We start from the raw sequence: 26,852 nt of genomic DNA, 5'->3' as shown, positions 1-26,852 counted from the left end.
GATTATAAGTCGACAAGACTATATTTCTGCTTCTGTAACTGCTTTTTATCCTACCATCTAAACATCACATCAGCTACCATATTACTTTTGACAACAACTTTTATGCACTCCTGGTTTCTGTTTGCTGTGGATACTGTGATCAAACTGTCTCATTCTAAAATTCTGTTAAGCATAACTGGAAACAATAGTGCTTATAATTTTTTCCCTAAATAAATGAAAATCAGAAAACAGGGAATGTATTTGCTTGGTAGAAATTGTGCTGTAACTCTAAATTTTCAAAGATGCTAAATTTTAATTATAAATTTATTTAAATGTTGAATGCCACTGTGTGAATTAATCATCCAAATATGCATCTTGGGACAGAAGACAAAATCTAAAATTAAATAAATTAAAAAAAAATAAAGCAGCCACCAAACTGTGGATTCATAAAATATAGAAGTATAGAAGCATCTCTTTCCCTCCTCCTCTCCCTCTCCTGTTTTACTTCTTTCTTCTCCCTATAACCTGTGTTTTTCACTTTCACTTGTCAAGTATTTCACAGTTTCTCAAGTATTTAACAATGAGGATCTAATTGGAAAGTGCCAGATTCTTTTTTGTTACACTTTATCAATATTGTTCAGGGAATGATGTAATAGTTTGGGGTTTGGTGAAGACATTCCATGTCACTTCAGTGTTAATACCAGGCTGGAGCCTTCCTTGTCTGCCTGTGTAAGCTAGATAAACACAGACCTGTGTGCTTTCTTCTCATCTCAGGATACTTACTCAGAGAGATCTTGGAACATGTGCCTATTGTGAGCTAAACATTTCACTTTTCATTTTATCCATGTGCCAGAAATCCATTCCTTGGATAAACACTTTACATACTGACACTCTTAAAGTCACTAAACACGATAAATAAAGAGAGAATACATCATTTCAAAAACGATTAAACATTTTCTCATTTGTGACAAATGAACAGCTATACACTGTATGGAGTCCCTGGAGCAGACATTCCATTTTCTTTGTCTTTATTTTGTGTGGAAGATTAACTTTCCATTTCAGCTCCTCTATTGCACAATTGAGCTTTTCTAAAATACACATTGCTGCATTTTCCCCAAATCATTATTCATTTTAGAAACATTTTTGTTGTTACTGCTGCAAGAGCTTTCCTTTTAGACTTTTGTATTTTTATAGAGATATCAGCTTTAATATTTTATGGGGGAAAAAAAGGGGGGGGGGAACCTAAATACTATCATGAGGTAGACCTGAACTTATATATGGGTTGAAGTTATCTGCTTCAAAAAGGAAAACCCAAGCGCATTAATCACATTAATTTTGCTCCATCTAACCCATCATATTTCCTTGCACTACTTGCTTGTCTGATCATCCTATGCATTGCTGTTCTACCTATGATTAACCAAATGTAACTAATCTTTTATTAGCTTTTTAAGCTCTCATCATCTTTCTTACCCACCCCCTGCCAAACAAGATCCCAAGCATTTTTTTTCCAAGCCCAATTAAAGATCTCAATCAAATAAATACACATACCAAAACTATACAATGAAGCTGTTTTCAATATTGTACCAAACACAATTAATCTGATTGATAATTTCAGTGGAAAGGTGGAAGGAAGAAAGAAAGAGCTATGTAGCCTACATAATAGTAAAACAGAACTTTGCACTAATGTTGTCCTATCATAATTCCTCATGTGTTCCATAAAAGGTTTTGCATGGGATATTATTCTTGCTAGATATTCACAGTAAGGAGGAACAACAAAGCTGAATTTTCTTTGACAAACTAGTATGGCAAAGGAGCTGCTGTGCTCAGCACAGGGGGAGGAGAAAGAATTAGGACAAGTCAGAAAAAGCAGACCAAGCTGAATGAGAATCCAGGGAGCAGTTTGCTTTCTTCCACATATTGTAGATGATAGATATACCAAGATGAAGTTTTTGATATGATGGCTCCAGTGCAGTTGGGTTAAAATATAAGAATGGAGAGTGAATTAGACACCAGAAGACAGTGACAAGTCACAAGATTTCTAAATAATCTGCAGATTCCCATTGTCCTTAGTTATCAGTCAGTTTTGGACATGTAGGCTAATCCATTTCCCACAGACAAAACAATTTCCTTAAACGAGCAGTCAGAGATCACAAAAATATCATCTCCTAACTGCAGTTTCTTCTCTGAAAGTTTTATTGTGAAACAGATTTTTAAGGATGAGACTCCTGTAACTCCACAGTTAAAGAAACCTAAGAAATGTCAGGAATGCCTTTCATATACTTGAGCAAGAGGTGACACTAAGCCAAACAAATACTCCCTTTGTTCCATTTTTTCCATCATGACCCCCCATCACTGATGTACTACTCAAGGACCTAACTTCTCTTTACAAGTAAGATGGGAGGTTCTTGTGGCATAGGAACATCCACTCTTCCCTTGGCTTCCTTTCAGGTACTATCTTTAGTACATGACCCAAAGGAATACAGACAAAATGTTTTGTACCATAAAAGACATCAACTGCACTGTGGCATTACAGCAGGTAGCAAATTTGGGCATCAGGGCCAAAGCATGGCTAATGAACCTTAGTAGAAACTGGAACCTTTTATAGTGGCATATTTTACAAGAATTCTATTGAGGGACTTCTCAGTCTTGGGCATATATAAAGATTATATTCATTAGCATATATTCAGTGGCAGTTATAGCTAATAGACAAAGAGGATACTATTTTTAGTGAAAGAAAAACAAACGCAGACTGTCAGTTTCACTAAATCTGGACTAAAAATGGTGCGTGTCATGTTTAGGTCTTTTGCTGGGACAGATAAAAATATGTCCCATTTAAACACTATTTCTGGAGAACACTGCAAAAATCAGAAGAAACCACAAATTGTGGAATGCAGTGAAGTTCCAAATTTTGAAAACTTTCCCAACTGCACACATCTGTAATGAAATTTAATGAGGTATTTTGCTTTTTGCCATAAAAGAAATATTTGAAGATCTAACAGCAATTCTACACAGGAAGTCACATTAAATTATACAAATCTTTAGTATATTAAGAAACAGATTATTTCAAAGCAGACATTTTATAAGCGCAGAAAGCGGTACCTAATGAATAATAGTTGTATAGGAAATGCTATGTGTATCTCAAATCATCACAATCCTGCTGTAGTATGAACAGTTTTCTCTCCTTCCAAATAGTATATTCTGAATTTATTTTTATGTGAGGCACATGCATTTTCCAAAAGACCTAAGTCATGTGCAATATTTCTCTAAAGGTAGTCTGCATGTCTATATTCCTCTGATTTCTTTTTTCCTAATTATCATATTCAAATTGGCAAATAAATATCACTTGGATTTTTGAGTGCATTTCTTTCACTATTCAAAAATACAGTAATGCTGTCTGCCAAGACAGCAACATCTACGAAAACATATTTTTCAGAGAAAGGTTTTACTACATTGTTCTTTCTTACCTTTTATGCACTTCTGTCAGTGACTTTTCTTCATTTTCTTGGTCTGTTTTAGCTGTAAAGATACAATCAAAGAATTAACTACAAAGAGAAAGATAATGTTGTTTCAAGGTAGTTTTCCTTGTAAATATTACATGTAAAAAGTGTATAGAAACCACATGAGGATATACTCATGTATGTCAGTTCTGAGAGAAAAAAATCCCACTACCAACATCAACAAAACACAAACAAAACTACATGAATTTTTATAGCACATCCCCATGAAAAAAAGACAAAAACCAACCAAAAACCCAAACAAAAAAATCTCTAAAGTTTTGAAAACCAAAAAAGATCTCACAGTAATATAAAAAAACAAGTAATGAAAGTGATTTAAAAACAGATCTTAAAAAATGATTGTGAAAACTTAACAAATACAGGAACTGGTCTACTAAGAAAAGCTGAGTGAAGAGCAGGAAAAATTCAGCTTATCTAAAAATTATTTGATAGTTACAAATAAAGCTCTCTTCCTTCTCCCTGCATTCACCATCTCCCTACATACACATCAGTTAGTGAAGCCTTAGAGCTATATTGAGCCCATGTTGAAAACATGACTGCTTTTATATAAAGGAAACTAACATTTGGTGATCGAAGTACAAAACTGTCACTAACACACACTGGTGAAAAAATGATCTGCTTAATATATGTTCTCTCATATTTTATTTTGTACCTATTTTACTTAGGTGGGTATTCTGATGAACAAAGTCTGTAAGAACATGCATATTAACTTAGGCATCTCCAGTGTGCAAAGAAATAGTACAAACTGCTTTGTGCATGTGTACTTAGGTGACATTTATACTTATATACTCATTCAGGTAGCACAACTTAAATCCCAGTTAAAATTTGCATACTTCAGCCAAAAGCTTTCTAGTTTGGAACTTGTCCCTCCTTTTCATTCTGCTGGACTACCAGCCTGTTAATTTGTTAGGAGAGTTTGAGGACTCCCAAAAGTCAGTGGGTTTTGGGACATGAAGAGATTCTGAACTGTTCTGGAATCAAGTGTCAATGGTACAGAATTCATATTGAAATTGAAAAACAAGGAAAAAAAATCTATTTTTCAGTGCACTTTCCCTACAGAGTTCTACATCAATAATTAATTAAAATTATTTTTCTACATTTAAGACGCACAACCTTTGAAAAAGGAAATCTTGATTTTACACTTGGCAAAAATGAGGAAAACAGTGGAATTACCAGGGATCAAAACTAACCACTGTTTTCTGTTACAATGTTTCAGCCAACAGCACTTTAAAAACATACACTAACACTAAAATAAATACTTGAAATCTATAGCAAAGATACACAAATGGAGTTTCCATATTCTTTCCCCAATAAGAACAAGGATCAGAGCTGTGCCTGATGCTTCAAGATTCTCTTTATTAGTAGTATTGTAGGCTGCTGAGTAGGGTGAGCAGTGCCTGAATGTTTACAGCGGCAGATACTGTATCTATTAACCATAATGTAAAGACTCAGGTTCCACCATTGTTTTACTGAAAGTGAAAAAATTCTAGCAAACCACAGAAAACTTAAGGGAGATTAGGGTAAATGTTCTCAGGGAAATTCAAGAGCACGTGAAGCCTGCCTGATTACAGGTTTCAATACTGACTTGAAACTCAGCCCAGATTCTTTAAAAGGTTTGTGAAGGCTCACAATCTTTTTGAGTGAACTTGGGCCCAGTGTTGAGTGAATCTCGGCTGACTTAGAGTTTTTCTTTGAAAGCCTTGCCTTACTTTGGATGTGAAACCAGGTGAAACCTGGCAGCTTTGACAGAATTCCATTAATTTCTTTTTTTTTTTCTCTTCATACCTCAATTCTGAAAGTCAAGGTATGACTTATAAATCCATATGGTGTAATAGAGAAGAAATTGCATACAAACTCCCTGGCAGAAGGGAGATCCAATATCTAATTCTGCATTAACACTTTCACTAAGTGTCTGCAGTTACAACTTTTAAAATAAATACTTCTGTTCTTGAAAAATGTAATTTTGACCCCTTGCAGTTAAGCAATGCTTGGAAACAAGAGGCTAGCATGCTCCAGTGTAGGACAGTCTTTTAGTACCTACATTATATTCATAGCATATAATTCTTTTTTGTAATTTCCAGAATTGGTGGGATATAACACCACCTAAGCTGTCTAGTTCTCTGGTTTTGTTTTGATTTTTTTTTCTTCTTTAGTTCAACTGTTCTGCACATGCTTACAAACATTTACCTACCAACAAGGAGTAAATATTCCACAATTTACTTTTGAAAAAGTGCAAGTTTCCTTTCAATTAAAAAGGAAACTTACTATGGTCCGAAGAGGAACACAAAACAAACCAAAACCAAAACCACATCCTCCCCAAAGAAAAAACAACATACCAAAACTTCAGGTATATGTACTATTAATAATTTCATAGATCACGGGTATTATACAACAAAAAGAATCTTGAGAATCCCTGAATAATATAGGCACATGTAATAGCATTTTCTTAAAAAGTAATAAGAACATGTGCATAAGACAGCTAATATAACCCACAGAAAGAGATTTCATTCTGCATCAGATCAGCTATTGGCATTAAACAGTCTTGCAAGGAAAGAAGTTTCCCTAAAAGAGAATTCCCTTGTAGTCTGTTCCAAATATGTGATGACACTTCTAAATCTTTTGCATGTTATCAGAAGGATATTATTCAAGTATAAATCTGATTTGCAATCCATTTGCTGTCTCATTTTTCTAGACATAAAAAGTTAAAGAACAGCATGAAAACTATTCTGCTTTCACAAGATGACAGCTGGCACCAATGAAAGAAGAAAATATGGTGTGTACACACAGGGACCTGTCCCTCTTCAAAGAAAATATTCAGATAACTGCAGTACACAATAAACATCTGAAAACTGTAGACAGTGGATTGTCAAAGGCATGCATTGAGATTTATCCAGCAAGGAAGAAAGCTTCCTGTTATCAAAACCATGAAATTCCTACTATCACCTGGTTACAATGGAATAAGTATTAAATATTGAAGCAGCTGGAGGTTCCTACGACTTCTGGAACTGACCAGTAATTGGATCACTTGATATTAGTGGTTACTGGCATTTGGCTCTTAATCACCCCATTGATAAAATGCTTTCAACCCATCTTTTCTATTGCAATAGGGGTGAAAAAAGAAAATAAAATCAGACTTAGGGCAGATTTAGTTGAAGTCTCCCAGAATGAATTAGACTTTATCAATTAATTCAATATAATACATCTTTACTGTCACATCCTCCTCCAAAACAGTTCATTGTAACTGTAAAGAGAGTACCTGAAGGGCACCTATTTGGCATTTTTCTTACTTGGCAGCCTATATCAATTGAGTGCTAAATAGCAGCTGCAAGGTATCCACTTTGGGAGAACAGACTTAGAAGAAAAGTGGATTTCCTTTTACTAAAAAGAACTCCTTCAACAGGTGAAGTAAAAAGGAGAAAATCCCTAACCACATCACAGTGTTCCTACTATAGCAATTGCTGATAAAGGAAAACTGGACATTTCCAGGGATACCACGGCAGCTGAGCACATATGAACACTCCATTAAGCCACTAAAACTTTTCTCTACCCTCAATAAGCAAGATTACTTCAGAATGCCTTATTGATTTTCTTTGAAAAACATCAAAAGATGCCTTGCAGTCATCCACTAGCCATATCTACTTTCATATACATTCAGAATCTGACAGCTGACCATAGCAGTGACTATTTGCAGACTTTTCTGACAGATCATATTCCGCTATCATACCCAGAAATACTAGCCCTTATATTTCATGGATTGCATCAGTAAGCAGAGGTTAAACTTAAGTTTATATCTCTGCCTGCATACACTCAATATATTGTAGGGCTTTATATGCAGCTTTCATAATCCTGAAGGCATATATATTTATAAAATCTACTTAAAGCATATAGTTGAAAAATAACCTCAGGTCAGATGGAAAAACACTGCCCTATCAAAAAAAACCAAAAAAAAAACAAAAAAAAACCAACCAAAAAAAAAACACACCCAAAAAACATTTTAGGGTGAAAGTGACCTCTTATGGACCAAAGCTGTCTTATCTACTATTCACAACACATAATGAATTAGTTATATTTTCATTTTTGGCTTTGAAAGCATCTTTAACACCTTCTTGTTGGATGACATTCCATTATTTGCCTGCTTTTTCCATTAAGATACATTCAGATTATTTAAATACGGTCTTTGCTTGGAGTAAAGTCTATACTTCCTATATATTTTATATATTTGGTCAAAATTCAAGTACATTTCTTCCTCCCTATGTCATGCCTTACCAAGCATGAGGACTGTACTGTACAAGACTCTTCAATCAATTCCTTTAACTAGAGGGTATATGTATTTCTTCAACATTTACATCAGATGTTCAAATTTCTATTACCACTTTTTGTGTTTGCTTAAATTTCATGCAATTCAAAATGAGCTTTCCAACGATGCCTCACAAAGTATCATTACCTTAATTCACAAATGCTCTGTCATTATCAGTATAAACCCACATTCCAGAATGATGCATGCCATTGTTCCATGTGTTTGCTCTTCCAAGTCTTTTAGATTAGAGTCCTGCAAAGATCACTTACAAACTTCTGCAAAGGCATGTATATGAACTGCCATACTGAAGTAACCTATGTATTTATGAAAATCAGAAGCATCTCACAAAATTAAGTATACACATGCATTCTAGAAAATAAAGGCCTTCAGCAGAACAGTATAAATCACTTTTCTGCAACTGAAACTATTTCTAACACTTGCACGAAGTGTTCCTTGCTACAGATGTATCAGGTTCTCTAAAGAGGACATTTTTTTTCCACAGTGGTGCTAGTGAATAGTAGCTGAGACTTTGAAAATATACCCAATATCATCTCTGGCAGACAAAAAAAAAAAAACCCAAAACAACCCAAACAAAAACACCCTAAAAAGAAAAAAAAAATAAGACTTTCTTTAAAAGTGTATTGAACATCTGGTGGTACACCTGTCATTGCTCACCCAGATCCACAAAGATCTGAGGGACATGAGGTGCCTGACAAAGGTCATGGGGATACTGGATGAACCACCACCATGAGCAAGGGCAGATAATTACACTGATATTATTAGGGCGGTAAGGTTCAAGTTTACAAGATCTCTGCCAATGCTCTTAAGAGAATTCCTCTATTCTCTTCAGTAGTATGTATATTTTCCAAATGCCCCAGAAGACAACAAAATAATACTTACAGCTATTCTTACAGCTATTTGGCAATCAGCTTACTATTCAACACTGTGGGTTTAAATACCTTGAAATACAAAAGCAGACTAAGCAAAGACACTTGGATAAGCAGAAAGCTCTTGAGAAACCCCCTTTTATACTTCTGAATGTGCTTTGCCCCAGTTTTTGGATTTTGTTGTTCTTTGTTCTCTTTGCATGTTTTATTTAATAAGACTAACGTGACTGGGAACATGAGTAGCACTGGGAAGAAATAAGTAGCCAGTTTAGGTGGAAACTATCAAAAAGGAAGCAGGTTTTGAGGAATATTTTAAAGAAAAGTTAGATAGTCATTAATATTTAAATGATGACAGCAGCTCATGTTTAGTGACTTTGTAAAAAAAAAACCAAAAATAACAAAGTAAAAGTATTAAAACTTAAGCTTAAAATTGAATAAGCAATAATAGCAGGAATTTCATTAAAAAAAGACTCAAAGCAAACAATTTAGTAAGAATGATGAGTAAACTGCATGTGCAAATGTACTGGGTAAAAGCAGTCACAAAACAAGTTGACCGTTCTGTTCCAATTCAGAAATCATTCCAAGTAGACCTTGCAGATTTACTCAAGCAGAATTCAAATGTACTCTCAGAGGTTTTGTTCCACCAGAAAGTTTTGCTGTTAGTTTGTGGTATGATCCTGACCCAGAGATTACTGTCTGTAATCACATCTGGCCTCAAACACTGTTGAAAGTTAAGCTATTTCTGCTGAACCAGTTTCAAAGGGCTATGAGTAAGAAGATGCACAAAACTGCCTTCTTCTGATCTCCTGATCTCTCTTAAGGGAATATCACATATTCTCAGGTAATTGAATACAGGAATACATCTGAGTAATCTCAGATGGAAGGCAACAAGAATCCTTTCATCTGCTTGTCTATGTCCTGAATCTTCAAGCTATTTTCTTCTTTCTTAATTTAAAGTGTTAACTAGTATTTGTTTATAATTAGCTATGAATGTGCTTTCCAATATCTTTCAAGTGGAGCCAGTTGGCTTTTTTTTGTTTTGGTTTGGGGTTGGGTTTTTTTGACAGATACAGTGCCTTTTCAATGAGTCATCAGAGCTATGTGGCTATAGTTTTAAGCACTTTTTATTTACACTTGTAAACACTTGGAACAAAGGTCCAAGTACATTTGGATGGTTTATTATCAGGTACTTTCATGCTAAGAAAGCTTTGCAAGAGAAGAAAGCAGGATTTCTTTGGGGAATCCTAGCAAGAGTCTTACATCTTCTGTATTTCCTAAGACAAAGTCATAGAAGGCTGTAAGCATGAAGAATACCCACTCACTCTCCTTCATTTGATAAGATTTTCATGCATACAAGAAAAAGAACAATTTAAATACTTCATTCTGGCCCCAGTCTATTGAAGATAACGGGACAGAACATCTAATATGCTGGACATTTTCCTAATTATGTTATTCCATTTATTTTCAACACTTATGGTAAGTTAAACACATAAAAATTTGTACTGATTCCAACCAATTGCACTTTCACAATGACTTTACACTCTCACACAACAGAAACAACTCAAATTATATGCTAGTTCTACAGATTATGACCAGGATCTATTGAACAACAGCTTAAACTCTCAGTGAATACAGGAGCACTGAAGGTTGATCTTTGTTGAAAGTTAAAAAAAAAAATAAAAACAATTAACAACAAACTCTGTAAAAGGAGACTGACTTCAAATTAATAGCTACATTGATTAATAACAAAAAAAATCTCAGGGCAAGTCCTATCTCATACATGTTGTATTTCAAGTCTGAACTCTCTCCAGCATTTGCTGTTTACTGTGTTTAAATTCATCTTAGGCAGTAGTCTGGTAAGAAGATGGGATGTTTTTGCCTCAGTCTTCACCAGAATGTGCTCCAGCCAAACTGGCCAAGTCACAGAAGGCAAAGGCAGGGACTTAGAATGAAGAACCACCCACTGTAGGAGAAAATCAGGTTTGAGACCAAGGAAGCTGAGGGTGTAGAAATCCATGGGGTCTGATGAGAAGCATCTGCAAGTCTTCAGGGAAGTGGTGGATGAAGTGTCTACATTAGAGAGGTATGGATTTGACAGATGGACCACTCAGTGAATAAGGAATTGGCTAGATCGTCATCGCCAGAGATTTGTGAGCAACAGCTCCACGCCCAAGTGGAGATCAGAGATTAGCGGTGCCCCTGAGGCACTAGTATCAGGACCAGTGCCACTTAACATCTTGGTTGGTGACATCAACAGTAGGATAGAGAGCACATTCAGCAAGTCTGCTGATGGCACCAAGCTGTGTGGTGCAGTCTACATGCTGGAGGGAAGGAATACCACTCAAGGAGGACCTGGACAGGCTTGAGAGGTGGGCTAATGCCAACCTCATGAAGTTCAAAAAGGCCAAGTACAAAGTCCTACACCTGGATCAGGTAATCTCAAGCACAAATACAGGCTGGGCAGAGAATGGACTGAGAACAGCCCTGAGGAGAAGGACTTGGGGGGTTTCGGTTGATAAAAAGCTCAACATGACCTGTCACTTTGCATTCGCAGCCCACAAGGTCAACTGTCTCCTGGGTTTCATCAAAAGGAGTGTGACCAGCAGGTCAAAGGAGGTGATTTTCCCGCTCTACTCAGCTCTTATGAGACCCTATTTGGAATACTGCATCCAGCTCTGGGGTTTACAGCACAAGAGGGAGGTGGACCTATTTGAGCAATTCCAGAGGAGTGCCATGAAGATGATGCAAGGGCTGGAGCACCTCTCCTATGAGGCTGAGAGAGCTAGGGTTGCTCAGTCTGGAGAAGAGAAAGCTTCAGAGGGACCTTACAGCAGCCTTTCAGCACTTAAAGGGGGCGTACAAAAAGCTGGAGAGGGACTTTTTACAAGGGCACATAGAGATAAGACAAGGGGTAACAGCCTGAAACTGAAAGTGGGGAGATTTAGATTAGATATTAGGAACAAATTCTTTACTATGAGAGTTGTGAGGCACTGGAACAGGTTGCCCAGAAAACTTGTGGATGACCCACATGCATTTATTCAGAACATTTTAAGGTGGATGATTTGTACCATGCTACTGTGACACTCATGCACTGATACGTACTCAAGGGATGCTGAAATACTTTTTTTTACTTTATCACTCCTGTGTGGTCTGCAATTGTATTAATGCCTGCAAAAATGATTAAATAAGGTCCTGTGCCAAAGGCACAAGAAGCTGCCAGCCACAGCCAAAAGGTTTGGCCTTTCATGGACTTCGAAGTGAAGTGAGGCTGATTCAGTGAAGCCTGTTTAGTGCTACAAATACAACACAATCTGAATTAGGATTTTTATGTAATAATGCACACCAGTGGAGTTGCTGACATCTGAGGTAGGGACAAGTTTATACAATACTGACATTAAACTATTTATTAGCATTAAGATGTCATTGTGAGATTAAAAAAATACTTTCAGCACTCAACAAGTTTTAAAATGTCTTTCAATAATCCAGCAAAAAGAATGCTAACATAAAAATGTAAACAATCATGGAATTGTTTAAGTGGGAATTCCAGCATCTTTTGTTCTAGTGACTTTATGTTGCTCACCTTTTATAACCCTCCAACCTTTTTTAATAAAATGAAAAACAAATAAATTAAATCTTAGTAATGAGAATATTTTTGCTGTTATAATAATGTTTAAAATTAGTGTCTCCACATAAGTTTATCAACAACCAACCCCTTAAAGTTCTGTGCATTTTTTTTTAAGAAAATTAAAAATATTTATTCATACATATATATATATATATATTCCTAATGGTGTTTTAGTCACATTTTCTTCAAACTACTTTTAGAAAAAATATGAAGTGGCACTATGCTTTCCCTTATATTAATCATATTATAAAAACAACATTAAAAGAAAATGGAATCTGTAAAATCAATCATTCTGGGTTAGAAAAAGCCAAAATTAAGATTACCCTAGCAGCATTCATTTCGCAATCATCTACAGTATTTCTGGAGCCAGGAACTGAGCCCAGCCATCCAAGATTCAGTCTGATACTTTAGGCTCATTCACAATCCATCATTTGATGATGCACAGCCTTTTGCTGCTTGACCTAAAAGAAAAAGTCACGGCCAACTTTCTGGTTGCAGCTACAATGATAAACACAACACACTTTGTGATTTATACATTCATTTACTAACAGTTTGGAAACTGGATTCCTGAATGCTCCTCCTGGCAAGAGAGGGAGATGGCTCCACACAGTTAACCCAAAAGGATAAATTTAAGCATCTTTATTCTGCAAGATCAAGAGAATCTGGGTCTGGATTTTTGGCTCCAGGAGAATGAAACCTGGGGCTGGCATTCACTAAGAAGAGCAGAACTGCAGAATTTTGTAAAATAAGACTAGAAAGAACCAAAGGTTGTATGGTTACCTAGTACCCCCAAACTTACAATTGTACTGGAATTATTCCCAATGTTTTGAAATGAACTAGCTAAACATCACAAAATTATGTTTTTACTTCTACAAACAATGCATTCTACCGCTTAAATTTCCTACACCATAAAGCTGTTTCTAAAGTCTAAAACCAATCATGTTGATTTGGCCCCTGAATATGATATCAAATTACTTGCTCAGATTTGAAGTCTGTGACATTTGCACAATTTATAGAATCTCAGTGGAAAAGCTATGATTCCAATATATTGCCTCTTCCCACTTCCCAAACCAGATTTAGTTTTCTGAGGGAGTGGTGGTTGCTGCCTCCTATCATAAGTTTCCTGCCTTATCAGGCTGACAAGACTGCACATCCTGACTGGAGTCCCAACAGCAAACACACAAAGACTGCTTTTCACTGAAGAGCTAACTACAGTTAAGACCAAGGGACTGAGACTCATTTGAGGTTTATGCACACTCAATTCTTTCAACATGAGCTGGCTATCCTATCAAATGGGGACAAGGTTAGAGGATTACTAACTGCTAATGAAATTCCTCTAACAAAATGCATGATGATTAGCGCCCTCAGTATTTCCCCACCATCCCATGCATCAGACATTTCCCCCAGGAAAAGAAATTATTTCTGAAGCTTTCTAAACTGGTGGATGTGATCTCTGATGTCTTTGTGTCCCTGTCTACCCACAACCACATATGGAACAAGAGAGACAAGGCTTCCAAATAGTGCATTTCTTCACAACTTTTCTTATTCAGATTGTGATAACTTGCAGGGAATAACTCAAGGAACAGGAAACTTCAGGGAATAGATACCTTATATCGGGGAGATGCAAACAGTACTTTTTAAATTCCTGCAGTTCAGTCTGAATAACCTTTCTTAGGAAAAGGCTATTATTCAAGTTTCATGCTTATATTTTATATCACTCAAATTTTGGAAACCCTTAAAGAAATGGTTAGAAATATGTAACAAAATAATTTTTAAAGCCTTGTATTGTATGAAAATTTTTCTCTAATCTCCTTTTTTGAAGTAGCTCTTTTTTTAAAAAAAAAGAACACCTGTGGTTATGGAGAATTTCAGGGAAGAAAAAAGTCTTAATAATATTTGTGAAAATAAAAGAACCACATTATCTACTTTGTGATTGATGATTTGCAGCATATGGACCCCAAAAGACAATGGAAAACATGGGTGAACAGAGACAATTGTGTTGCAAGTTTTGAGGCAAATAAACCCTCAGAAATCACAGGCATGCTTGCAAATATCTGCTAAAATAGTGTAGGTAGTTTGAGTCAAGTTGAATGATCATTTTAATAATGACCCTGAAGTCCATCAGAAAAAGGACTGGCATTCTTCCACTAATTTGCATATTTTAATGAGTTATTTCACCTAATGGCTAGGTTGGCAAGGCAAATGCACAGCTTCAGTCATATATATCACTAGCATTTACATCTCAGACATTACGGCTGAACATATTCTTGCCTCTTCCTCTTCTTTACCACTCAAAATTCTCCTTACAAGCTAGTAAAGTGGAAGCTTTTTTCTGTCTTTGATGAATCTACTAAAAGTGTTAATGTTAAAAAAGGGGTTTTATTTATACATCAATAGTAACCAACAACTCAACTAGTTACAGTAATTTAATTCAAAGCTATATAACTGTGCCAGACAGTAACTATTCTTACAAAGCAGTGCCTTTCTCACCCCTTGCCAAGGATATTTAATTTGACGTCCAAGTTTTCTTGCCTATGGGAAAACGGTTTTCCATTTTAGCTGCTAGCAACAAGTAGAAGTGAATATGCTGTAAATAGCTACTTTTAACTTCTGGGTTCCTTTATGGGCACAAGTTATCTACTCTGAAAAGGCATCGTATAAACATGCCAACTTATTCAACCCTATGAAAAATGTTTTTAATTTGAATTATAAGTTAAAACTTTCTGACTTTAGAGAAACTGGAACCTGAAAAGATAAAAACTTAAAGCTTGATTTTTCTTTGCTCAAAGCATATGTTATATAAACACAAATCCCCAAAAGGTGCCAAGAATTGTCCCTTTGTTTTTCTAAATGATCATGTGTGCAGTCTAGCTGAAAAGACTCATCGATTATGTCTACATAAACAACAAAAGCCCTTAGAAAAAATATCTAGATCAAAAGCCTGTCAAACACTGAACAGGAAAGAGAAATCCTGCTTTAAACATGGCCTCTTTCAAGTCTGAATTCAATCCCATGAAGTAAAAACAAAGGATTTCATAATGAAAGGTATTTAAAATTACTTTATTTTTGGAACTTAACCAGGGATTCTTTTCTCCTATATGTTAACCTTTGTCTTTCTTAGACTGGGAAAGAATTCTGCAGAATGGGCCTTACAGTTTTAAATAACTGTAGAAATTGTTCAGTCACAGTCCACTGTGCTCACAATACACATTTCCAATTATTTTCAATAAAATGCAACATTGATATTTTTCATGACATTGTGGTTTTCTACTTTTGTCAACTACCTGACAATATCCACTGTTAAAAAGGGAACACAGTAAAGTTCTTAATAGCTGAGATACATTGCTTTTGTTTTTTCCTCTTTTTTCTCACTTCTCCTAAAATACAGGCACATAATCAAGAAAGGATATCCCATCTCCTTGAAAAACAGAACAGATTACTCTATAGTTTATATATAATTATGCTTTGGAAGTTGTAGTCAGAATCAGGAAGCAATCTAAAGTGTAGATTCAGATACTTCTAAAAGTATGTTTTCTAAAAGAAGTGAAAGACATTTAGCAGATGAAGTATGATGAAATATAATCCTCATGTATTTCCTGATATTATTAAGGTTAATATACAAGCATATACCATGATTTTCAGTATACCTAGTGATCTCTGATTGATTTGTAATTTGTGATTGTCTCCTATCTCTCTGTATAAATAATAATATAAACCCTACTTAAAACACTTGCTACATGTTTAATCATGCCACTACCGTAACATTTATATGTCATGTACATAACCATAATCTAGTTTTAAATTACATCATACCTACTATTGTTGGTGACAACAACTAGTTTACTAGGTTTGGTTAATAGACATTTGTCTTAGAAAATATAAATTCATATTTGACGGCTCAAAATGGTTGTTTTGCTCAATTTATTCATTGTAATTGAGAGTCCTGTAGCATGGATTGGTATATATTAGAACATATGTACTTCACTTCCTATAACATTTGGATAGAAGAGATTAATGCATATCTGACTGGCCTTTCAAACATAATGTACATTCAGTTAATAATGATTTCTATACTTGATAGCTTATTATCACAGCTCTAGGCTAACAAACAGCTCCATTAAATCAGCACTAAATACTAATTTTTCAGATAACTTATCTGTTCAAGGAGAGAACAGGTGTGTCTTATTATAAAATACAATCCAATATATACAATCTGATTATAAATACATACAAAATTATTATAAATATAAATACAATCTTATTATAAAATACAATAAAATAAAATACAAAAATAAAATATCAAAGCAGAAGGAGCATCAAAATGGTCAGGAAAATTAAAATTACATTGGTGTGCACAGGAAGCCATTGTCACTCTGATGCACTGGATTTTGACTTGTATCAAAAAGTGATAAATGCAACATATACTCTTCCAGAGTAGCATTGCAGGAGATTCTCTGATATTCCACTAGTCAAAAATTAAAGTTATTCATACCTCCTATTGTCTTGCACAAGAAGGATCTACTAAAGCATTAAAAGCATAGTCTCATTTTCAAAGTGTTTTCCTTCTAGCACTCAGGATGTTAGTTCATCATGGGTATTTCTAATCTATTTTCTCTTGCAGTGTTTTCCACTAATCGCATCCAAGTATTTCATATGGATTTGCCTTATATCTGGAAAACCTTTAACTACTTCTGCTATGCTGACTCCATGTTTTTGGCACATAAAAAATAACCATCTCTTTGGAAAGAAATTAACAAAACAGATCCAGCTTCAATAATTTTTCAAGGAACAAAGGTTGTAAAATTGTTTTCTAATGGAATGCTGAACTTATCAGAAGATCATGCACTCAAACCAATTGCATTTGTCTTTGCTGTCTTGCAAAACACAGTGACTCACCTACACTACAACAGAATCATTTTGCAAATCTTTCAGAACTGTGTGGCATCTGATTAAACTAATCCACATCTTTCTATAATGCCAAAATAAACAGTCCCTTTCCCACAATGTATAAACATTGTTCCCATAACTTTCCTTTGAAATGTCATGAAAAGGTTAAGTGACGTTTCATTATTTACCTTGACTAATGAATTGCTCCATGCTGTCTTTGAAAGGCTGGAGGTGCTCTTCTAGTGATAGCTGATAAACTTTTGCTGCTTCTGTCTCACATACTGAAATTGAAGTAACAGATTAGTTTAGGATGATACATCATAGTATGGATCTGCATACTAAAATAAAAGACATAACTTCATGCATAGCCAGTGAAACCATTGGAATATGTGCCTCAAATGCTCTAGGTCAAGTACAAACACTATGATAATATGTTCAGGAATAGTTACATTCCCAGTGAAATATTTTTGACCAAAATACACAGATAACATATGGCCAGTGTTTAGTTTAGGTCAGTGGTAACAAATATTAACAAAAGTATTCAATTGTGTTGAAGGAAAGACAAATTTAAGGACCTTAAATGTACAGGAACTAAATTATAAATTCAGATCCCAGGCTGTGTGGATATACCTAGCCCCAAGTAACAGTAACTGAATCAAACCAAAAGTTCAGATGAAAAACCTGAACCACATAGTAGGAAGAACCTTAACTTAGTGAATAAGGCCAGATGAGGGTATAACACCTGATAAAACTGCAGATGTAGCAAAATTCCTTGCATTGTTCAAAAGTAAAACCACAAAATTATTAAAGTGAAAGATTATAAAAGTACAATTATCATTACTTCAGCTCAGTGACAGATCTTGGAGGACAGCTTTGTTCTTATTGCACTAGAGATCAGGAGAGAGAAGCTGTACCCAGAAGCTGCCCTGACAGATTATTCATTGGTGAGGTAGTACCATTGTGCTTCCACAACTATACAAGCCAATTTAGTTTGGGGCAAAAAACAGACTTGATGCTAATACTTTAGGAGAATGTTAAGTTTTTGTTTCTGCTATAGAAGAAATCTTTCTAGGCTGTGATAACTTCCAATCATTCAATGGAAATGAATCCTCCTTGATTCTGCCTCAAAGTTTCCACTAAAAGTGCATGCGCACACACACACACACACACACACAAATTCCAAATTTTACTTGTTTACTCTTCAGAGTTTCTTTCAGAAAAACAGTATTATTATTATGTCTTTAAATGCAGGTTACTAGTTAAGCATTTAATAAAAGATTTTTAAACAGCAAAATGTACTATCATAATTATCTCATTTAAATATAAATTATGAATTGAACTGAATCAATTAAAATATCTACAGATGACAATTATATTCTGCTTTTGAAGACTGGAAATAACAAGTATTAGCCTTTCATGTACCACCATTATCTGCTCTAAAAATGTGGTTCTGTAATATTTTAGACCAGTGTCACCTTGTTCTTCATCAAGCATAAACTTATAATCTGTCTCTAGTTTACAGTAAAAAACTAATAACATATCCAAAAGGACATGGTACAACAATTAAGGACGATATAGTTAAAGACAAAGATCTACAGGTTCATTAATTTTGGCAAATGCTGGTCTGCCAATTCACTACAAATCTGCACCCAGTCATTCAAGCTACAACAACAAGAAACTGGAAGTATATTATGGTAGTCACATCACTACTTTCTGTTAGCTATATAAATTGATTCACCTTTACTCTCCTATTTTCCTGGCCTGCTATACCTGGGGCAAATCTTTGAAGAATGCACCTTTAGATATCACAGAGACTGGTTAATAATAATTTGTCATGGTTGTGAATATATTAATAACAATTAGAGATAACAATTTTAAAAACGCACATCTACCGAAAAACAAACTGTCTCAAATATTGGTAATACCACACAAGTGTGCTAAAGCCAGGGTGACAGTAATCATTTACATTTTCTTTTATTTTTTTTAAGCTTAGAGCAAAATAGAAATAAATAACAGAAGGTTTTTAGAAGAAAAAAATAGCACAGGTATATTTTAACAAACAGGTAACCCTGTTTCTGAAGCAATATGTAAAAAAAAAAACCACAGAAATGAACAATAAACTAGAAGAAACCCCACAAATATAGTCACATTAACAAGCCTGTAATTCTTAAACAAATGTTCATCAACATATCTGAAATAAGGGAGGAGATTCAAACAACCATGAGTTTTTCTTAGAGTGTATGACAGAATTTCTATTATTATTTTCTCTTATTGAGAAATAAGGAGCAGAACCTACAATAACATTTCATATCACTGAAATTCCATACCTTTCTCCAGAATATGGATTACATTCTTCACAGCAGTACAACATCAAACTCTCTTGAATTTATGTCTGCAGCTCACAACTCCTGATCTCTCAGCTGATTTGAGATACATATAGATCTTAAGAATATATATACCCACCAAAAATCTTGGCCTATACCCATGCTAATAGCCTGAAGCAGTCCCTTTTCAAAATCTATAAGGAAATGCTGGGATACACTATGCTTCATATTCAACTTGCTAAGGAAAAGAGAAACATGTAATATTGTCACAAAGAAATGTCTTGTTCTTTAACCAGTCAGATAGTGGAAACTCTTCCCTGGTTGATTTGTTTGTGAGGTGGGGGAGCAGGAGTGCAGTTAATGAAATTTTTCTTTTTCCAGTTTCTGTAGAGTGTTTTTTTTTTGTTTGTTCCTTCCCTCCCCCTGTTAAAAGACTAAAATAAGTGGTAGTCAGAAGAATAACAGTTCAGGTCCATTTTTGACCCTCTTCCTGAATTGCAAAGGATGTCTAAGTATTTTAGAAAACAAAAGAAAACACAGGGGAAAAGTCCTTTTCTCCTGCTTTACAGAAAGTAGGATATCATATGTAGCATCCAGCCTTTAAAAACGGGACAAAATCTGTCATTATGATCATATTAATATCAGTGCTATGAGGGTTAAAACAAACCAGTTCATCAGATGCTTTCTTCATTAGAGAAGTACAGGCCTGCAAACTCTTCTTAAGTTTCAAAGTTCTCCAAAGCACTAAATCTGGAACTGTGGTCTCCCTGTGAATACAGCACTCATTTAACATGTTCTTTAATTTATCAGTAGAGTAGAAAACCCTGCTATTTGCATGAGATTGAATGCTTGTGACGAAAGAGTGTTTAATAACTTCTCAGCAAAGTGGAGATGAAAAAAAAAACCAACAAAAAAAAAAACAAAAAAACCCAAAACAAACCCAAACTCAAACAAAAAAAAAAAAAATGAACCCCCAAACAAACAAAACAAACCTACCCCAAAAAACCACCAACCAAAACCAAACAGAAACAAAATAACCCCTAAAACAAACAAACAAAAAAAACCCCAAGCCCCAAAACCCAACTATGTGACAATACTAAGTCTTCTATATTTGATTTTTTTCCTCAGCTTCATTTCTCAAACAAATTTCTCTCCATGAAACAGCCCAACTAAATATCCCAGATATCAAAGGAATAGGTTGGCAAAGGGTTGGCTGTGATGAGTTTGTAAAAGTTTTGTCTGAAACAAAAGCTTGCATCTTTTTTGATAACAGACTTAGAGTTTGCTCTGTTGTCCCTTTTCTTACAGATTCAGTTATTCTCTCATCTTGGGGAAAGTGCACACAACTGAAAAGCTCAGACAAACCTATTGTATTCCTAAGCTTAGTTTACTTTAAGCAGATTTAAAGTTTTCCTATAATGAAAGAACTGAAAGGTATCCAAGGCTCCACAAATGAGTTATGTAGGCAGTCACAAAAGCCAAGCACTAGATAGAAGCTTATTTCAACCTGGAACTGCCTGAACAGGAATAATGAAAAACTTGAAGCAAGGTGAAGGTTTCAGGCCATAGTCCTGAATACCCAGTCTTCATACACTGATCTTTATAAGATCTCATATCCTAAGCAAAAGTTGGAGTGGGCAGAAATACTCCTTTTCCAATCCTCTAAGTCAATTTTAACTTATGAGCAATATCTCAACAATGGGGAAGACCAATAGGCCATCTAATTTAATCTTCTCTCTAACACATGCTGCAGAGGCCTGTATATGATTTTCCGGAGAAGCAATGGATTCTTGTGGGAGTACCTTCTAAATTTTGGGAAATTCAAACTGTTATCTTTCTGCCCATATCTCTCAAAGACTCTTGATTTGGAATTTGATGTAAAAATGCGTGTTCAAAACCAATTTAGAGATTAAAAAAAAAAATCCAGCCATATCCAGTATCTCAAGAATCTTATTCTCTATTTTTAGATTGAAAAACAATTAATTGCCATTTTCCAATCTACTGTGTTAGCTTTCATATCCTTTTTTTTTTTTTTAAACTTTAGGTCAATATATTAAAACAGTAAAAGGTTTCACAACAGCCTTCATTAAGGTTTCACAACAGTTGATTAAGAGTCATCCATACAGAAAACAAAAAGAAAAGTCATAAAATGTTATGTGCATTGTACTAACACTTCAAGTAAGCAATTCCGGTAAGTGATCCAAAATGCACTGTCTCATCAAAAATAGCCGCTTTTCTTTTTTGAAAAAGAGAAAAAAAAATGTTTTCAAGATTCAGAATATCTCTTATTGCACGTTTTCCATCTAGTTCTGTTGGATACTAAATTCTAGCCCTTGGGAGCACATATCTTTTCTGAGCCCAAAATACATCTCTGAACAAAATGTGTGAGCAGATGATCAGCTGCTTCCCAGGCTTACTGCATTGTCTTTGGTCAGGATAATAATGGGCGGCATGATTTTTCTTTCAACACCCTTCAAACATAAAACCAAAAACAACAAGCAAAGAAACCCAAACAAACAAACCCACCAAAACACTTGCAATTACCTTGTGTGAGTAATTAAGAGGTCAATTAGGCTGTTTTAATTTACCACTTCTGAAACCACATACTCATCTATAGAAGTCGTACAGAATTTATGTGGATTTTCAAGACTGTTTAAGGTACTTGAGAGCACAAGCTGCACTGAGATTTGATAGACTGTTTATTTTTAAATCTTTAAGGAAGTTTTGAAATTATGTCCTGAATTTTGGAGATTGAGTACCCAGATTCCTGCAGAAGATATTCTTGCCTCCTACTTTCCTGAAAAGTATATGATATCATAGCATAGTTATGGTTGGAAAGGACCTAAGACCATCTAGTTCCAACTCCCCTGCCGTGGACAGGGAATAGAATCATAGAATAGTTAGGGTTGGAAAGGACCTTAAGATTATCTAAAGCATATAACAGCATAACCACTGTTCTCACAACTTCCTCAGTGCTTTCTGGATCCCTTACAACTGCAATCTGTGACTTTAAAAGAAAGCTTGGACTTTACCTAAAGGAAATGATACCGGCCTCCTCAAAAGACAAGCTCTGATGAACTCAGCCACAAGTACAGAACGAGCTCTTAATTTTCCTTTTTTTTTTTTTTTGGAATTGTAAAGACTTACACTAAGGACTGCTGAATCTTCAAGGGCTTCCATTGACAGCTCCTTGTTTGGAGTTTTAAGGACAATAAAATATGACTCACAGATTGACTGAAAGCCTGGCTTTAGTTTACATCTGGTTTAGGTTTAGGAGTCTGCATGCTGCATGACTGCAGCAATTAACCCTTTCAGTGAGAGCTGAACAAACAACTAGAATTTGTGGCTGCACAGCTGTTAATGAATAGGCATAAGTAAAGAATTAGCTAAACCAATAGCTGTTTCTGTAATGACAGACTGTACAGATAACTGTAGAGTTGACCAATCCCACTAATGTTTCTATATTGTTTTGTTAATAATTACCTTGAGAGATCAGACATTTTATTATAAAAGACTGAAGGTGTACCTTCATCAAAATATGGATCTCTGGATCATATAAGAAAAATAAAAGATCTATTTCTTAATTATGAAAAACCTTCGCTCCCATTTATATAAAAACTATTAACAGAGAATAATAAACACAGACATTTCAAAGTATCTTAAACCAGAAAGTTTTTTATGAAATAATGAATTCAAACTCTATAAAAATATATTTTTTCCTCTACCTCAGTTCTCTCCCCTCCAGCTCCATGCCTTCTTCTCTTGAAAAAACTTGGAGTACCAACACAGAAACACATTAAAAAAAATATTAGTTTTTTGGGAAACCTCTTAGGATGGACTTAATTTCATCAAACTTTAGGTATTTAAAATGTAGATCACCAGATTAGACTCAAGACCTTTCCTTAGCACTCAATTTTAGGAGAGGACAATTTCAGGAGAGTAGTCCCTTCCTTTTTTGTCATCTGTAGTGAAACCCTAAATGTCTTAGGCTGCTTAACTTGGTTAACTGAAGTTTAAATTTACACCCCTCCTCTTCCTGATCAAGTGGCACTGAAATGTTGCCAAAGTCTTAGCCCCACCATCAGAATTGTGCTGGAAACAGAGAGTCCTGTGAATATAAAAATATATGTGGATGTATGAGTGTAAGAGATGAAATGATGTACAAATAAAATTGTGCATTTTGTTTTTAGCCTGCAAACACTAGTATTACCAATGAAAGAACTAACAGTGGCTACAGCCTTGTTTTGGTAAGTAGTCCATGCACCCCAGAGTTTGCCATAAAGAGAAAAATTCCATCTCAAACCACACACCAACTGCACTTTTAGGGTTGGGCCCTCTTTCTCCATGTTAGGGACAGTAGTTACCGAGGCAAGAGGAGAGATTTCTCAGAAGCTAAATAGTTATACTGTATGAGAAAAAAAATGATAAGGGTGTCAAAGCATAGCATGCCTACTACTATCCCTTCTCACTCAGTCACACAATGACACCACCTCAAATGCAACTCTTAAGAGTTTTTCTGTTACACAAGATGGTTCTCCTAATCCTCTGATTTACAAAGCAGGTGTTAAACCAGAGAGCATATATCAACTCTACAACTAGCAGATCTAAGCTGACTGGATAATTTTAGGTGACTCTAAGAAGCACAGAAAAATAGGAAATGTGTATTTTTCCAAATTACTGTGGGGCTTTTCTTGGAACATACTTTTTAAAATTCAAAGTGTTCTGCAAATGCTTAATACTTTGTAAACATTCTTGGTCACATTTATGCCAAATCAGAGAGATGTGCTGGGCCACACAACCTAGTTTCTTATTAATTGAGGCTTTTCAATTGGTTGCAAACACTCATAGCAGGAAAAGAAAGCATCACAACAAAAATAATATTATCATAACCTTCACTTGTAATTAGTTTTCAAAGATATCAAATATGACAACATTATAACATATAAACAAGTACTGATTTCAACTTCATTTTATAGCAGCCTGCATTATATGGTATTCGTCTCTTCAACATTCTACCAGTTGGATTTATTTTCTGCCTGACATTGTTTTTCATTCCCTCTTAGCTGAGCTTCACTGAAAGTTTTGCCATAAATGACAAATGATGCATTAGTTTTTGATTTGCAAGAATAAACTTGCTATTGTAAAGCTAAAACGTTAATGTGTAGCCAGAGAACAGCTTCTAAACATTTTGAACTTGCCATAGTGCTTCATAAATTCTGTAACTCTCACTGTCATTTTAGTGTCCTAGTTCTTTCCTAAACTAAACACATGTCTTGAAGAACTACATGGGCCACAAATCCAATATTTTCCTAAACCACAGTTCTACCTCCAGAGAGTGTCAGAGCAGAGAGCATTAAAACTTGATTCAATACGTGTTTTCCACATCTTGCTGCCCCACCTTTAGCATTCTGAAGCATCTAGAAAAATATACTGATAATAACAAATACACAACACAGGTCCTAATCAGTGAGAGTCACGCACTGCTCTTCTGACCCTGAATGCCCAATTTTCTTTACATGGCAAGTTGATTTAAGTCATGTGGCAAGTGCTAAAGTTTCTTCTGTGGAATGACATAGGAACAGAACTCATTGCTTGGCATGACTGCATCAAGGAACGTTGCTGACAGCCAGGAGAGATCAAAAGCAGATCAAGTTGCTTAACAAAATAGATGTCACTGAAGTCAAAAAGGCTAAAGTAAGAATCCTGGAGAGCTGTGAAATCTGGGAGCAACAGATGGAGCCAAACTCACTTGGTTTCTTAGTAAAAGGATCTACCTGTTCTTTGGTCTTCTATCTTGGGAGAGGGTAGAGAGGTAAATCTAGTATACAGACTTTATCCAACAGGTCTATATTATTAGAAGAAAAAAAAAAAAACAAACCAAAACTGAACAATTTGTAAGTTCAATATTACATGGTTAGTGGTAGCTTCCACTATAATATTAGGAATATTTTTCCTCTCTTTAACTAAAAAAGAAAAAAAATATGATAAATTCTGTCTTATTAATCTTGGAACAGGCACACAGCACACTTTCTGAAAGTCTTTTGGACTTACACTTTTAAACTGAAGTCTTAGAAGAGATTTTATCTTCTAACATGTACAAACTGCAAGGAATACAGTTCATAAAAATCAGACAAGAGCCCTGAGTCAAAAGGGAAAAAAGCACAGAAATTTCAACATGAGTGCTTTCTTTTAAAAAAAGCAATCAGCTTAACGACTCCTTTACTACAAACATAAGCCCAAATTCAGAACTGTGAAAGAGCATGACAACGGAATTATTTTACAGAACCATAAAGATTATTTATATCTACATGTCTCTGTATATGGTACTGACATATTTAGATGGAAAAATACAGCATTGCTGGAATGAACTGCTATTGTTATGGTTACAAAACTTGTTTTTTTTTTTAATAATAACAACCTTTCTCAATGCTTTTTTTTCCATATTTATCCATTAAAATTCTTCTAGGGAAAAAATTACTTTTAAATAATGATCATGGAAAGTTTTTTAAGACAGAAATAAAACATATTCAGAACCTTTTCTTCCTGGGTGAACCAATACCCCCTTTCCCCATTGTACTGAGCATGATCTCACTGTATCTTTTTCATAGGTTATTTGAAACCAGCATGGACAGAATACCGTTATACCAGTGGTATTGCCTGCACCAACATTATGTACAGTTTTCATTTTTTTAATGATAAAAAACAAAGCAAACACACCCACAGCACCCTCCCACCCCCCCCACCCCCCCACAGTGGTGAAATCCTCTCCTGAAATCTAATTGCTGATAAGAATAGGTCCAAGTTTACACTCTGCATCTTGGTATAAAACTGAAATGTATATAATAGGCAGCTATTTCTATGGCTTTAAAGTCAGTATTTCCCAAGAATACTCTATACTCATTTAGTCTCACTGACTTCAAAAGGCGAGCATCATATTTAGGATTTTGTTAGAATTTGCTCAGCATCTTAGAGTTGCTCAGCCATTTAATGATGCACTTGTTAACTCTAGTAACTCATAAGGTTCTAGATGCTCATTAGCAAATCTGGTAGTGTACTTAAACAAAATGCAAAGGAAACCCACTTTAAAGTTATCCATTCAGCTAAACTTTTACTCTGTTTAAGAAAGACTGTCATGAAACTTGGCTATTCTAGTTCACAGAAAGCATTACAACAATTAACTTATTGGAATACCCGGAATTTTTAGTGAATGCTCTTGCAGTCATAACATTTTTTAACACAAAGTATTTTTAGTTTATGATGACACTTTTATTTGGAAAAGAGAACCAACACAAAGCATTTTTGCATTACTCAGGGATGATAAGAAGTCATGAATAAGAT

General features: G+C 35.1%; 1 protein-coding gene across 2 annotated transcripts in view; it reads right to left on the bottom strand.

Moving 5' to 3' along the window:
- FMN2 (formin 2) overlaps nucleotides 1-26,852 on the bottom strand; it is a 176,983-nt gene that overhangs the window by 29,956 nt on the left and 120,175 nt on the right. For both annotated transcript variants that reach the window (XM_031046248.2, XM_034060972.1), the window contains 2 exons: nucleotides 17,379-17,471; nucleotides 3,444-3,495 (listed from right to left, as the gene is read on the bottom strand). In XM_031046248.2, coding sequence (XP_030902108.2) covers nucleotides 3,444-3,495; nucleotides 17,379-17,471 — 145 coding nt within the window. The remainder of the gene's footprint in view (nucleotides 1-3,443; nucleotides 3,496-17,378; nucleotides 17,472-26,852) is intronic.

Source organism: Melopsittacus undulatus, chromosome 3 (genome assembly GCF_012275295.1).
Source record: "Melopsittacus undulatus isolate bMelUnd1 chromosome 3, bMelUnd1.mat.Z, whole genome shotgun sequence".
Classification (NCBI taxonomy): domain Eukaryota; kingdom Metazoa; phylum Chordata; class Aves; order Psittaciformes; family Psittaculidae; genus Melopsittacus; species Melopsittacus undulatus.
The sequence above is the reverse complement of the archived record's forward strand: the minus strand, read 5'-3'. Positions and strand labels throughout refer to the sequence as shown.